Raw genomic sequence first — 13,385 nt, 5'->3', positions numbered from 1 at the left:
GAGAGCTATTAGGTTGAACCATGGGAGCTACTGTTTTTGTCGGTTGAAAACTTTTAAAAATCAGCAATTTCATATGATTCAACCTAATGTTGTTGACTTTTCTAAACAAGGTTAAGTGGCCATGCCAGTCACTTTTATGAAGAACAAAGGTATAGGGGTGGAGGAAAGAAATAATGAAACTCTTGTAGCTTGTAGAAAATTAAATGTCATAAGGTTTCAGAATCCATTGATAACATTTTATGGTATGAATAGAAGACTTTGATGGGGTGATTGGAATAGTGTATTTTTCTTTTTCCAAGAGGTTACAACATAAAAACAAAGTCCAGTATTAATGTGTCCTAAGTAGAAACAAGAATTAAAAACCAAGTTTTAAGGGTATCTTAGAACTTTATTAATAAGTGTTATTAATCAGTTAAAGAAAAGAGTAACATCATATATTCAAATTATTAACAAATGGACAAAAGAGAACCATGAGAATGTCAGTTGTTTATTGTCTCCACACCACAGCACCATAGTTTTGTTATGGTATGATTTCCTACTAAATCTTGCAGGTTAAAAAAAAGTTTGGAATGTAAAGAATTTTTGTTAAAGCAAGCATTACAATTGTATTGGAAAATTCTGCCAAGACATACTAAAATCTATGCAAAACATATGCATTACACATTAATGTTACTCAAAGATAAATTGTTGGAGTATAACATGAAATCTTTGAGATTATTATTAATCTCCAGATGTCCTATATATTAACTGAGTTCTGGACTTGACAGTGCTTGGTCCCTGGAGGATATAATCTTCTCATGCAGGATTTTTTTCAGAGTATAGCAAAACACAAAAGATAAAAAGGAGAGGAGATGTAGGCATTACAAATACTATGACACATTTCCCCATTCACTTTTGAATTTTTCATAAATCTTTCTAGGGCTCAAGTTCTTTTTATTATAATCCTTTTGTGATGTTTCTCAAAAGATACATCTAAATTATTTTCATTATAATTTTCAAGTGTACAAATTTCAATGTATAACAAATGTGAAGATGCCAAAGGACAAAGATAAAAGAGTTGCAAATATATAAAGTTAACAGAGCCATTTTGACAAAAGCCATCATTAGACACTACTACATATTCCAGTCTATAATCTCATAAATCAAAGCTTTTAACTCTCTGGATTCATATGTGACTGTATTCTTCCCAGTATGCATTCTTTCTTCTTCCAGGGGTTGCTCAATAACAGCAGGTATGTTCCTCCCATAAAGTTCGCAGTGTTCTAGAAACTGAACACATTCTTGAATGACACTGTCACGAAGTACAATCATGTGTTTTGACATGTTTTCTAATAATGACAGGAAGCATCTTTTGGCATAATACCACGTATCAGTTCCTAGTTTTTTATTATAAGGTTCCAAGCTTTTGATAACCCGGGAAATACCAAAGTCATAATTTCCTTTGGCACAATAAAGTGTCCCTATCACCAAATTCACAATGCAGAAATGGTAGATTTTCTTATCTGGGTCATCATAAGAGAGCTGTTCTTCCTCCTTTTCAATCTTCCTCATCAACTCCTCAGCTTCTTCATTCTGACTTGTCATAATATATGAAACACACAGGTTGGCCAACACAATAGCACTGACTTTCAGGATGTTGTCATAATGCTTCTTGACTATGGGCTCATAAAAACCTATGGCTTCTTTGTATTTGTTTTCCTGCATGAACAGAACATGAGCCACATTCAGCTTCCACACATCGTGGTCATTACAGAATTCCACAGATTTGCGGAAGATCTTTTCCACCATTGGGTAATTTTCAAGGTTCCAGTAGATTTTGGCCTGGGCCATCAACACAGGAATGTACTTCTCAAGGGTTTCATCATATTCATTCTCTGCCTTTTTGATAGCTTCATCATCTTTATTGTGTCTTGCTTCCTGCACTTGTTTGGTGAGTCTCCTGAGCTGTTCAGTCAGCATACCTGCTAGGCTATCAAGCTTAACGAAAGCCTCTTCAGGAGCTGTCTGGCAAGTGATCATGGCATCCAAGAAGTCATAGAGATAAGGTGTGAGGAACTTGTAAGTCAAATGGGCATTCTCTGCCAGGACGTCTGCTGCCAGGTCAAAATACTCATATTTACAGTAGAGCAGCAACAGGTTGCCAAAGGTCTCTGGAGGAAAGGGGATCTGTTGGAGCAAAAACTGTAATTTTTCAAACCCTTCTGTGGGCCTGGCATCCATGTTCATTAGTGCCTGATTGTGCAAGGTCACGGGGTCTAACTCTTCCTCTGCCCTTGGTGGCATATCAGTGAGGGTTTCCTGGGCCGCCTCATACTTTCTCAGTTGGTATTCTATGGCAGCCTTGAGGTTGAAGGCTTCCACCAGAGCAGTCTGGTGAAGGACTAAGGTGTTGCCAACACTTCGAACATCAACGCCCTCAATGGTCATGCCCACACCCAGCTCTGGGTGCTGGCGGATACCATGTTCAATAATCTCCACGATATGCTTTAGGGCAGATGCATACTGTCGGCTGCTGAAATAGGCCAAAGCCAGGTTGTAGGAAAGATCAGGCCGGTAGCCCGAAGCCTGCAGGGCCGCAGAGAACTTGGAACACGCGGCTTCATAATGTCCCTCCTTGTACAGCAAACAACCCAGATTGACCTGGCCATCCAGCTCGTTCTCGCCCCCGCTGTCTTCTCCTTCTCCACTCAGTAGCTGTTCCACCAGGCTCCTGGCCCCGGGCAGGTCGCCTTCGCTGTACTTGATCGCGGCTTGGAGACGGAGGACCCGGTTGTGGTAGGCGGGGTTGTCCAGGAGGAGGAAGGACACGCGGGTGGCCTCTGGGTAGAGGCAGGCCTTGTACAGGGCCTGGGCCTGGTACAGGCGGTACTGCTCCAGCTCCGGGTGCAGCTGGCGCAGCTGCTCATAGCATTCGGCCGCCAGCGCGAACTCCTGTAGGCGGTAGTAGCAGTAGCCCAGCAGCGACAGCCCGGCGCGGCTTCTCGGGCTCCGCTGGAGCTCTCCGCTCAGCAGCTGCACGGCTTCGGCGTACCGGGCATCCCGGATGAGCCGGTACACAACCGCGGTGAACTCCCCGTCGGGGATGGGCTCACCGCCCAGCCCCGCCATAACTGCCTCCGCGGCTGTGCATCCCAGTTACCAAGGCAACATGCCAACCGGAAACGGAAAACTCTTTTGTCCGGATGTTACTTGGCAATGGGAAAACTGCGTAAGGAATATAAAAGACTCACTGAAGTGAATTTTTAAATTACTGTATTAATCCTCGAGGACTCCGGGCTGCGGAAGTCGTGAGTCACGCAACATAAACGAAACGCGTCGGGGCAGTTCAGAAACGGAAACTCTACTTCCCGGCATGCACTGGTCCGATCGCGCCGGCGTCGGGACGTGCAGCGCTGCATGCTGGGAGGCGTAGTCTCTGCAGGACGGCCCCTCCGGAGTCCGAAAGTGAGATGTTACTTGCCTGCCATTAATGTTGTTGATTAAAATCGCTGGCAGCCTTTTGTGTCACCTGTCTCTGGCTCGGGGAAGAAAGGTTTGCGATCTGAAGCCCCTTACGTTTTTAACCTTATACACTTTGCAATATACACTCATGGTGTCGTTTTTATAAATTAATGAGAAAGAATTCATTTCGGAATTCCCTTGGAATTAGAGTAGCTTCTCTTTTTAAGCTGCCTTGAGGGCACATTTTCTAAGACGTAATATGCAGTAGATAAAGATAATTCTTATTTTTGTCGTTTCCGCAAGTTAACGATGGGAAATGGTTTTGTGAATATTATCTGGTCCTGGAAGACGTTCAATGTTAGATCCAGGTGTTCCCTCCGCCCTCCACAAAGAACAGTTATTACTGAGTAGACGTGAGTGTTTAATCTTGGCCATATCTATTGGCTTGGCTCCCCAGCTTTCACTACAAGTAAGAAGCCAATCTTCCTCGATCCCCCTACATCTCCATTGATCATCCATGATCTGTCTACACTGGCCTATCTAGTACCGAAGTAAACAGCATACAAATAAAAGCATTTCTTTACTGGTACTTAAAGAGTTAATCAAGTCCTTTTTCTTCCCATAACATCTTTTCTATTTATAAATTCCAGTGCCACCACTAACCATATTGTATGGCACTCAGACAATTAATGTACCTTATTTCTAATCTTAATCACCACCGTGTGTTCTCTTTATTACAGATACAGAATCTGTGTACTAGAAAGTTTTAAAGAATTTTCTCAAGACCACCCAGCAAATTTAGTTTTTTGAGCAAAGAATTTGCTCAAGTGCACACAGCAGTAGTGCCGTGATATTCAGCAGCTGGTTTCAGGAGGAAATATTGACTGTTTGTAACCTAGTCCCTGTATTTCCTATAGGTGAGTTTGTGAAGGCACTGTGTTTGGTGCCACACTGTGTGCTGGAAAAGTAGTGCCTTTTTTCCTTCCATTAAAACAACCAATCAACTTGGTGTGGGCAATAGACATTTGAACTTCCATATCTGAATTGTAGCTATGAGCAGGTGTTAGAAAATAATGGGCTTGGTATAGTTCCTAGTCACCTAGTATAGCTGGCAGGAGACTTCTGTGATTGCTTATATCCAAAGCAATTGAATTTCTCTGCTCTTTCAGCTTTCCTTGCTGAGAAATTGACAGATCTCTGTTCTTCTGGGTGGGACCAGACAAGAAACCTTCCACTTCATGATACTGAGAACGGGACAAAGTGTACCCATTTCAGATGGGTTGAATAGCATTCTGGCCCACCTAAGATCCCCAGAGAAAGCAATGGATAAGGTCTACTATAACTGTACTCTGAGGCTTCTTTCAACTCAATCTCTGGGTATACCCTTTTAGGGCCTTCAACCCAGGGAGGTACTTGGGCTGAGGGATGCTTGCTAGTGCTGCTCAGTAATCCAGGAGTGGGGTGGGTGGCTGGGGGAAGGTCTTCAACTTTATGACTACCTGACTATACTTGTCCCTTGGAAACTCAGGCTCAATATTAATATTTTAAAATCCTTTTGTGTGATCTGATACTTTGGGTGAGGTGCTATTAAATATAGAAATGGGAAATTGTCATTTGTATCTTTAATCAATCAGTCCGGTTTTCAGGGTTGTATTTGCATCATGAAAGCATTCATCTTCAAATGGCCTCTTGGGAATGGAAGCAAAATAGAAGGCCTGTGCTCTCCCCTAGATTTCTCCCATCCCTACAGGCATCAGTTGAGCTCAGTTCCCCTCTTTGTGCTGATACCTGTCTGTGAGCATGGCTGCTGAAGTGGGCAGGAGGGAAGCTGTTCTTCCTCCTTATTTCATGTGCTGCTGCTCCTGAGGCCTGGCTTGAAAAAAGCAGGACATTCGGCTTAGACAGATGGAGGGCAGGGTCATTTTCAAAATGAAATGAGTGCACAAATCACACTGTGAAATTGGCATGACCATGCCTGCTGCTGTGATAGACCGACTTTTATTTAGTCTATGACAGGCAGTTGGGGAATAGATTAGGTTTTGGGGGGGTGGGGGATGGTGAAAGAAGGCCCTTTAATTAATGATAGAAATTCTGGAAAGCAATAAATGGGGTGGGATATTATAAAATGTCATAAAGGATCATTTTGTTTCCAAGACAATCTTGGAAAGCTGGAGCATGTATCAAAAAGTTAGTGTATTGTACCATTTCTAGCAATAAGAAAACATTTGGTGGCTGCAGTAAAAAGATTTAGTGCCTTGTTGAAAGGAATTAGACTTTAGGAAAATGGTGTTGGACTCAGGGTGGATTTTGCTGCGTAAAGGGAGGCATATTTACCACACAGAAGAATTTCATTTGAGCACAATGGATAGGAGCTAAAAGTATGATGTCTGGTTCTTAACATGCTTATATTTCTGCCTGTCAAATGTGAGCTGACCAAATTCCATATCCTATTTTATGTATAATCTATTTGACATTCTCTTTTAAAACTAGTTGGAAAGTATGTTTTCTTATTTACCCTCTAAATGTAATTACTTCCTTTTGGTAAACGTTGGTAATTTATGAACATCTCAACAACCGTAGCTGGGGTCAGACAATTTCTTTCATAAAGGAAGACTTTCTGCCAAACCATTTTCCAGTTGTTATGTCTGGTCCCTCTCATCTCAAGCCATTTTCTTCAGGATGTAGCCAGCCCCCTTATTTGTTTAGTCCCCTTACGTCTTCCTTCCCACCCCCCGAAATCTTCCACCACAAAGGGGGCAGAAATAATAAATTTTTGTCAAATTGGTAATATAATAGATTGACTTTTCGGAGCATCTATTCAATCTTTTAAGAGTTTAGGAAAAATTGTGTACCAGATCAACACTTGGGAACATTTATGCTCAGATGGTAAGATATTTCACCTCATGAATTCTCCTTTCACTGGTGGTTCCAGCTTTATTAATATTTTAATTAGATTTCCTTCTTGGATATACCTTTTTTTTTAAAATCAAGTACCTTATATTTGGGGGCTTATGGTGTTATTATCGAAATTAACTTATTAGGAAGAGCACAATAAGATTGCTGTTTATAAATGCAATTACCAGAGAAGGCACAACTGTGGATACTTGCATTTGATGGAATCAATCAACCATCCAAACAAAGAGCTACTCTAAGCCCCTGTGTTTACGCAGTACTTTCTGTACCAGGGCCAGGTCCTGCTTTGCCTAACTTCCCTCATTAATCCTCACAGCCCTACTGTGAATTAGGTAATTCTTACCGTTGGCTCCGCCTGAAGACCTTGGACTACAAAGCACAAAGAAAGCCGTGGTTGCCTCGGTCGCGTGTGGGGACTGGTGACTGCCTAAGCTGGCCAGTAGGGGCCAGACTGCACCTCTTCCTCTCCCCCGAGCACCTCCTCTCCAGTCGTTGGAATCCGCTTTGGATCATTTGCTGCAGTTTGTTCTAATAGAACAGGCACAATGGTGTAAGAATTTTAAAGTTTAAGCACCGAAGCCACGGTGTAATTGTACGGCGTCAGTGGCTGGCGGCCCTGCATTGATGCGATCCCCCTGTGTAATTGCCCATGCAAATTTGAGCAATCTGTAACAGGCACAGGGAACTCGTCTGCATTGGGCTGCAGACTCTTATCCCTCCAGAAAAACTTCAGTAATTCTAAGAACCTTTTGTCATCTTTAAGATGCTCCGTGGACAGGGCTGTCCCACTATCTTCTTACACAAGCAGACATCACAGATGAAGATAAGGTTAATGGGATAAATGGACAGTCAGAATTTAAATCCTAGGTCTTTGGATGCATGCCTGCCTCTTTCAGCCTTTAAATCATCCTTCTCAAGGGAAATAAAGAGTATTTCAGAGGTTTAGTTAAGCTTTAAGCATTTTGTTAAAAACAAAGATATTTAGTTCTCTTAAAGCAGTTTCAAAATCATGGATTAGATGCTTGTGACATGGTCAAGCAGTCTAATAATGTAGTATTCCTATAATGACACATCAGCCTGGGAAATCTACACAAAGGGGGTGATGTCCAATAAGTCAGTTGAAGATATATTTCACTTCTTTTGTGTAAAACAATAATAATTAAGAAGCAAATCAGTAGGGGATCCTTTTTAGATGATTGTACATCAAAATAAAATGGCAAAAATATTTTTCCCCAAGAGGATGAGATTTGCCAACACCTAAACTCTTGTTTCCATACAATGCTATTTGTGTTTTTAAAAAATTCATCTAAATATGATTTAATCTAAATCCAAAGAAAAATAATCGAGATTCTAATACACATACACAGAAAATGAGCACAAAGATAAATGGTGGCCTGAAATAACACATTTTTTTTTTTACAGCAAATACTCCATTCACTTAGTAAAACAAACATATTTTTGTCCCAGTATATACGTTCAACAATATTAGTAGAGATGTGCTACACAGGTGAATAACTTATCTTTAGTGCTATTGAGAGAGGGACTAAATATGTAAACACATTCAAAATTAAATTAGAAAAGATGTACAACATCAAATTACCAGCTGCGGAAAAGGTACACAGCCATGTAAGCAGGACCTCAGGCATTGTTAAGTCCAAGTGCTCAACGTGAAATTCCCCAGACACATCACTTCTGCCATCTATATGTTTTATTCTATTATTGTTCACTTATGAGACTTAGGAAATTTTGGTCTTCTTATAGCCAGACTCAACCTTTAAATTTCCTGATACATGTGAGGTTTGGGAGTTCTTTACAGCGCATGACAACTGTTTCAGAGACTGTTATTCTGAAGCAGACAATGAAATTTCACTGCAGTGGCCCTGCCATAGTTTTTAGGATCCCAAACTAGGTTTTACTCTTTTGCTTTAATGAATCCTTTTTGGATATTGTTTTTCCAGCCAAAACATTTTTCTTTATATGTAAATCTTCCCTTAATCTGTTAGATTTCTGTCCCACTTGGCAGGAGTTTTTCACACTATTATTGGAGGTGAAACTGTATTTTATCTTTCTGTAATTCATTGAGTCAGCAGGAGGAATGGATTTTAAAATAATTCTACCACAAAGTAAATTGAGCAGATTCTGTTTAATGACCTAAGGTAAGTGGATCAAATATGATACATTTTGATACATGAAAAAAGCAACTGAATTCCTGTAGCATTAATATTAGATAGTTATTTCACTAACAAAATTTTAACAATTATTTCTAACCCAACCCAATGGGTATTTAAATAGAAAATACCTGGAAATATGTGGACATTGCAGATTTCAGAAACAGAAATCACGTGCAATTTTAACTTCTTTTGACTCACTTTATAAATTCTAAATTAAACTGACTACCATTTATGGGATATCTATGCTATGAGATAATCTAAAGCTGTCCTTTATGGAATAAAAGGGTATATTTAAAAAAAATTATACTGATGACCATGTCTTTTATGATCATTTGAGTCAGGCTCAGACATATCTGTGGTAAGGTTGTTTTCGTATCTACTCCATGTATGTAACTTTTTATTTTGTCTTTAGGGAGGAGATGACCTGTTTATCCCTATCTTGTTTGAGAAGAGTGAATAAGACAATTACATGGAATAAATTTTTAAACACAGCTTGGTCCTTTGGTGTAGGAATGAACTGAATAAAAGTCAGGGCTTTTATTTTACAGGTGGAAAATCCGAGACCTGAGGGTCCCAAGATAACAAGCCAGGCCGGGGAGAGCCCCATCCACTGTGCACTGGGGCGGTGCCCTTTGCAGTCTGCCAAGCTGTCCCTCCTGGCCGGGATTGCCAGCTATATTGTAGGTTGTGCATGTATTATCCACTTACTGACTAATAAAATGATAAATAGCCTGCCTGAGAAAAATACACCTCGTGGACAAAGTAGGATGAAGTCATTTCAACCATAAATGCCAAGAGAACCAAACATTTGGTCAGTTGGAGGTTTTATAAGAAGATTCACATTTAAGTGCCTTCCTCCAATAGGAAATAAATATTAATAATAACAATTGGGAAATTTTCTCTTTTTCTGTTTTGGGAAAGCAGATTATATGGGTAACCAAGCATACCTCAAATTCTTCTGAAGTTATACATTACTTAGAAAAGGGATTTAAAATACCCCAAACTCCCAAGTTCAACCTCTAACCTTCTGGGTTGTTGGCTCCAGGGAGCCTGCTACCCTCCTTTTCTACTGTTTCATGGTCATGGAGGAACAGACCTGGGCATTAGTCAGCAGTTTCTGAATTTTGACCCACAATAGAAAAGATACCTTGAGACAGGAAAAATAGATGGAGGCAATTACAAACAGCCACTTGATTGATGGTTGACATTGTCAGGGCTCCACTGTATGGCAGATTGCAATGGTGTTGAACTCCCCTTGCTACCAGTGGATGTTGCTATTGGCAACCGTGCAGCGAAGCCAATAAAAAGGCAAGAAAATGAGAGGAAAACTCAACCTTAGTGGAAGCCGGAGGGTTTCTGCTATAAATTACGTTCCCCTCAGCAATATGCAGCATCAACATTCAGGGTAGCCACAGTGCATGTAGCCGCCTGCAGTCTCCATCGGACCCTGGGTCTAGTTTTATCATAAAGCACATGCTTTAAAATTTTGCTCTAGATACACTGGCATCCATCTTTCTGGGCTATTTATTTATTTATCGTTGGGGAGGATGACAGATGTGGGTCCATCTCTGCCTCACATGGACTGATTTTCAATTCCCGCTTGTGATACAAACATGATGTGACACAGCAGCTAGAAACACCTGCAGTGCTTCTCGCTGCAGACACACAACCAGGCTCTGTCCCTGCTTCCACCCACCCTTTCTTCCTCACCTGAAGGAGGGAGACAGCCCAGCAGAAGCTATTTTCCTTTATAGCTGAGTGATTCAGGAAACTGGCTTCATAAAATCCATAAATCTGAACAACCTCCTCTTACCAGCTCTGCAGAGGCAATTTTTCCTGCACTTATTTTCTCCTCGAGTTTCTCCAGTCTTCCCCCTGGAGACAGTGGTAGAGGGTAGCTGGGAACATTATTTTTTAGGGTTCCCACTCCTTCCTTTTCTCTTTTGTCAATCCCCTCCCTACTCAAGTATCTCTCTTTTCTGAGCAGTTGATGACAGGACGTACCTTCATTTTTTTTTATAACAAGTCTCGTTTTTTCCGTGTTTGGATTAATGTTCACCTTCCCTTTGGCCATCTCTTACCACCTGCATTGGGTCCTATATTTTCTTGTTAGTCACTTTCTTTTGGTTCCCCTCCTCCTCTTTTCCTCCATTTGCCTGGTTTATAATTTTCTTTTGCTCCATTTCTGATCATGTAGAATCTTTCTTCTTCCTCATGGTTACCTTGCTGTTCCCTTCTGTTTTGGTTCCTTAATTTACCCGTTCTTTAAACATTTCCCCAATGTCTACCATGTGCCAGGAAAACAATGTCCTTGGTGGAACTTGGCCCCTCTTTCTCTGAGTAAAGTTAATAACTAACACTGACCAGCAACAACAAGAACAGAAGTGGTTTTAAATTTTAGATTTTTTTGGAACTGGAATGGACTTCAAGGTTTATCCGGTCCAGAGATTTTCAAATTCCTCAGAGGCCCTTTATGGGCTGCTAGGTATGTAATCAAGGAGATGAGGCTTCATAGGGCTCCCCCAACCCAGCTTCAAACAGAGGACTTGGACTTTTAGATGTTTTATGTCTTGGGGAGTCTTTGTAAGATTTATTTGAATGAAGAGTTCTAAGGCTAAGTTATGTTTGAAAATAATTTCTTAGTGTAATCTCATTTGACAAATGAGGAAAAAGGAAGAAGTTAAGTGATTTGTCTAAAGCCATCCAGTGAATAGTGCCAGAGCTAGGGTACAAGTCTAGCTTCTAGCCCAGCATTGTTTTGTTTTGTTTTTTTCTCTCTTTTTTTTTTTTTTGGTTGCACCTCATGGCATGCAGAATCTTAGTTCCTTTGTGGTGGAAGATTCTTAACTACTGGACCCCCAGGAAAGTCCCACAGCGGGGACTTTGGATAGGGCATACCCTGTCCTCAGTCTCTCAGCTTTCTAATCTCTGCATCTGTTTAATATAGCTTATTCTTATCTATGGGCTTCCCAAGTGGTGCGAGTAGTAAGTGGTGCCAGTGCAGGAGACATAAGAGACCCGAGTTCGATCCCTGGGTTGGGAAAATCCCTTGGAGGAGGGCATGGCAACCGCTCCACTGTTCTTGCCTGGAGAATCCCATGGACAGAGGAGCCTGGTGGGCTACAGTCCATAGGGTTGCAAAGAGTTGGTCAAGACTGAAGCAACTTAGCATGCACACATTCTTACCTTTTATAAATCTGGATTTCTGTAGGATATTTGTTCACTGCCCAGACTGTTATTTCTTAATCTTTCAAGCATTATATTTTACACTTAAGGAAAAATCCAAAATTGGGGAGCTCTCCATTTGGCTTTCAGTTGGCACTGGCAGTAACCTTAGACTTTATACTGAAACTCATCACTAGGAGAACTCTAATATATATAAAGGTTGTCAATGATCATTCTCCATGGCTCTGCTGTGTCCTGTGAAATGTCTCACTGTTGGAAATAGTTCTGAATGTTCTTGTGTCACTCATGGTAAATCCACCTATAGATTTTCTTTCATCCAGAGTTTAACTAAAGTCTACCAATCCATTCCTGCTAGGAGAAGACTTGATCTACATTGAAGGTTGAATCTAAAAACTGAAAAAGGGGACCACAATCCCAATGCAGTGTTACGAATCATGTGTAAACACCAATCAGACAAACACATCTGCTGTCTTGCTACTATGGACCTTTTTAGGGGAAACTAGGAGTGGCTGGTTTTTGTAAGGATAATATAGGTGTCTCTTTTAGGTAGGCAATTCTGAAGGCTCTGATCTATCATTAAGAAGCTTTAGGATTAAAAATAAGATATCTCCACAGAATACAAATTAGGATTCTAGGGACAGTCTGGCACAAAAGGGAGTTGGGAGAGGAAGCAGAGGCAGGCATTGTTTGGCTTGTAACAAACAGAATAGCCATATACAAAATGAAGCAGCGCTAATGATGCCTTCACTGTTCAGTGTCCCCTTAGCTCCGAGGGAGCAGGGCCAGCCATCCTCAGTCCTGGCCCCACAGCTGCCCTCTGCCCAGAATCTTCTCAGCCCAGAATCTCCGTGCTCATCGGGGAAAGGTGAGGGTCCTGGAGTCTGCCTGTTGTCCCCGCTTCCTCCTCTGTCCTTTGTGCTGATACCACGCTTCAAGGTGAACATCCAGGCATGCTTCTCAGCACATCCCTGAGGTTGTATGTCTGTTTGAGCTTAAAGGAACCAAAGAATGGTGTGCGGGACGGAAGCCGGCTCTTCGGGGCGCAGTCATTTTGCAGCAGTGGCTGGCCTGGAGGGTTAGTTTCTGTCATCCCTGGTCTCCGTGACCTTGGCAGAGTGGGCGGAGGCAGTCGAGGAGACGGGCAGCCTTTTCTGGTGCAGCTCTTCCCACTTACTTCTGTTGGTGGCCACGGAATCCAACATCGGCTTCAGTTTCACATTGACCTTCACCAGTGCCTACAAGAAAACAAAAGCGGGTGGGGGAGAGATGAACCAATCATGGCCGTGATTTTCTAGCTTTCACTTGTGAGGAGAATGGAAATGGGCTGTAAGCAATGAAAATGATGATTATTTTGGTAAACATGACCTATTTACAAGAAGCAAATATGCACTTAACATCACTGTGTTGTATTAATAGAACTTACAGAGAAAACGAAAAAATAAGACAGATGCCTGTGTACTGCTCCAGGGGGCGCCAGCCAATTTGATTATGATCCTGTTTTAAATTCACATCAAATAGGAAACAAAATATTCAGCTCTCACATGTCTACTAATATGTGTATCTTTGCCTGCTAAGGAGGGCTCTGGACCTCAATAGACCAGGAACTGAAATTTTTACAAAAATAAACCTACCATTTGCTCTACCATAGATGATTCTGGGTGGATTCACCTGAAT

The 13,385-nt window shown here is 41.5% G+C and overlaps 2 protein-coding genes across 2 annotated transcripts in view; both read right to left on the bottom strand.

Annotated features, from left to right (window-relative positions):
- Window positions 1-367: 367 nt before the first annotated feature.
- Window positions 368-3,338, bottom strand: IFT70A (intraflagellar transport 70A). Its single transcript, XM_020896979.2, has one exon. The coding sequence runs from the start codon at window positions 3,106-3,108 to the stop codon at window positions 1,114-1,116; it is 1,995 nt and encodes a 664-aa protein (XP_020752638.1). The 5' UTR covers window positions 3,109-3,338; the 3' UTR covers window positions 368-1,113.
- An 8,840-nt stretch (window positions 3,339-12,178) lies between these two features.
- The window catches only part of PDE11A (phosphodiesterase 11A), a 402,070-nt gene continuing 400,863 nt past the window's right edge, over window positions 12,179-13,385 (bottom strand). The window contains exon 20 of the mRNA XM_020908326.2: window positions 12,179-12,946. Coding sequence (XP_020763985.2) covers window positions 12,788-12,946 — 159 coding nt within the window. The 3' untranslated portion in view covers window positions 12,179-12,787. The remainder of the gene's footprint in view (window positions 12,947-13,385) is intronic.

Source organism: Odocoileus virginianus, chromosome 13 (genome assembly GCF_023699985.2).
Source record: "Odocoileus virginianus isolate 20LAN1187 ecotype Illinois chromosome 13, Ovbor_1.2, whole genome shotgun sequence".
In the NCBI taxonomy this organism is placed as follows: domain Eukaryota; kingdom Metazoa; phylum Chordata; class Mammalia; order Artiodactyla; family Cervidae; genus Odocoileus; species Odocoileus virginianus.
Note: the sequence above shows the minus strand (reverse complement) of the source record. Positions and strands in the feature narration are given on the sequence as shown.

Excerpts from the sequence above, each read along its gene's own strand:
- IFT70A (XM_020896979.2), bottom strand. The coding sequence starts at position 3,108 with ATGGCGGGGCTGGGCGGTGAGCCCATCCCCGACGGGGAGTTCACCGCG.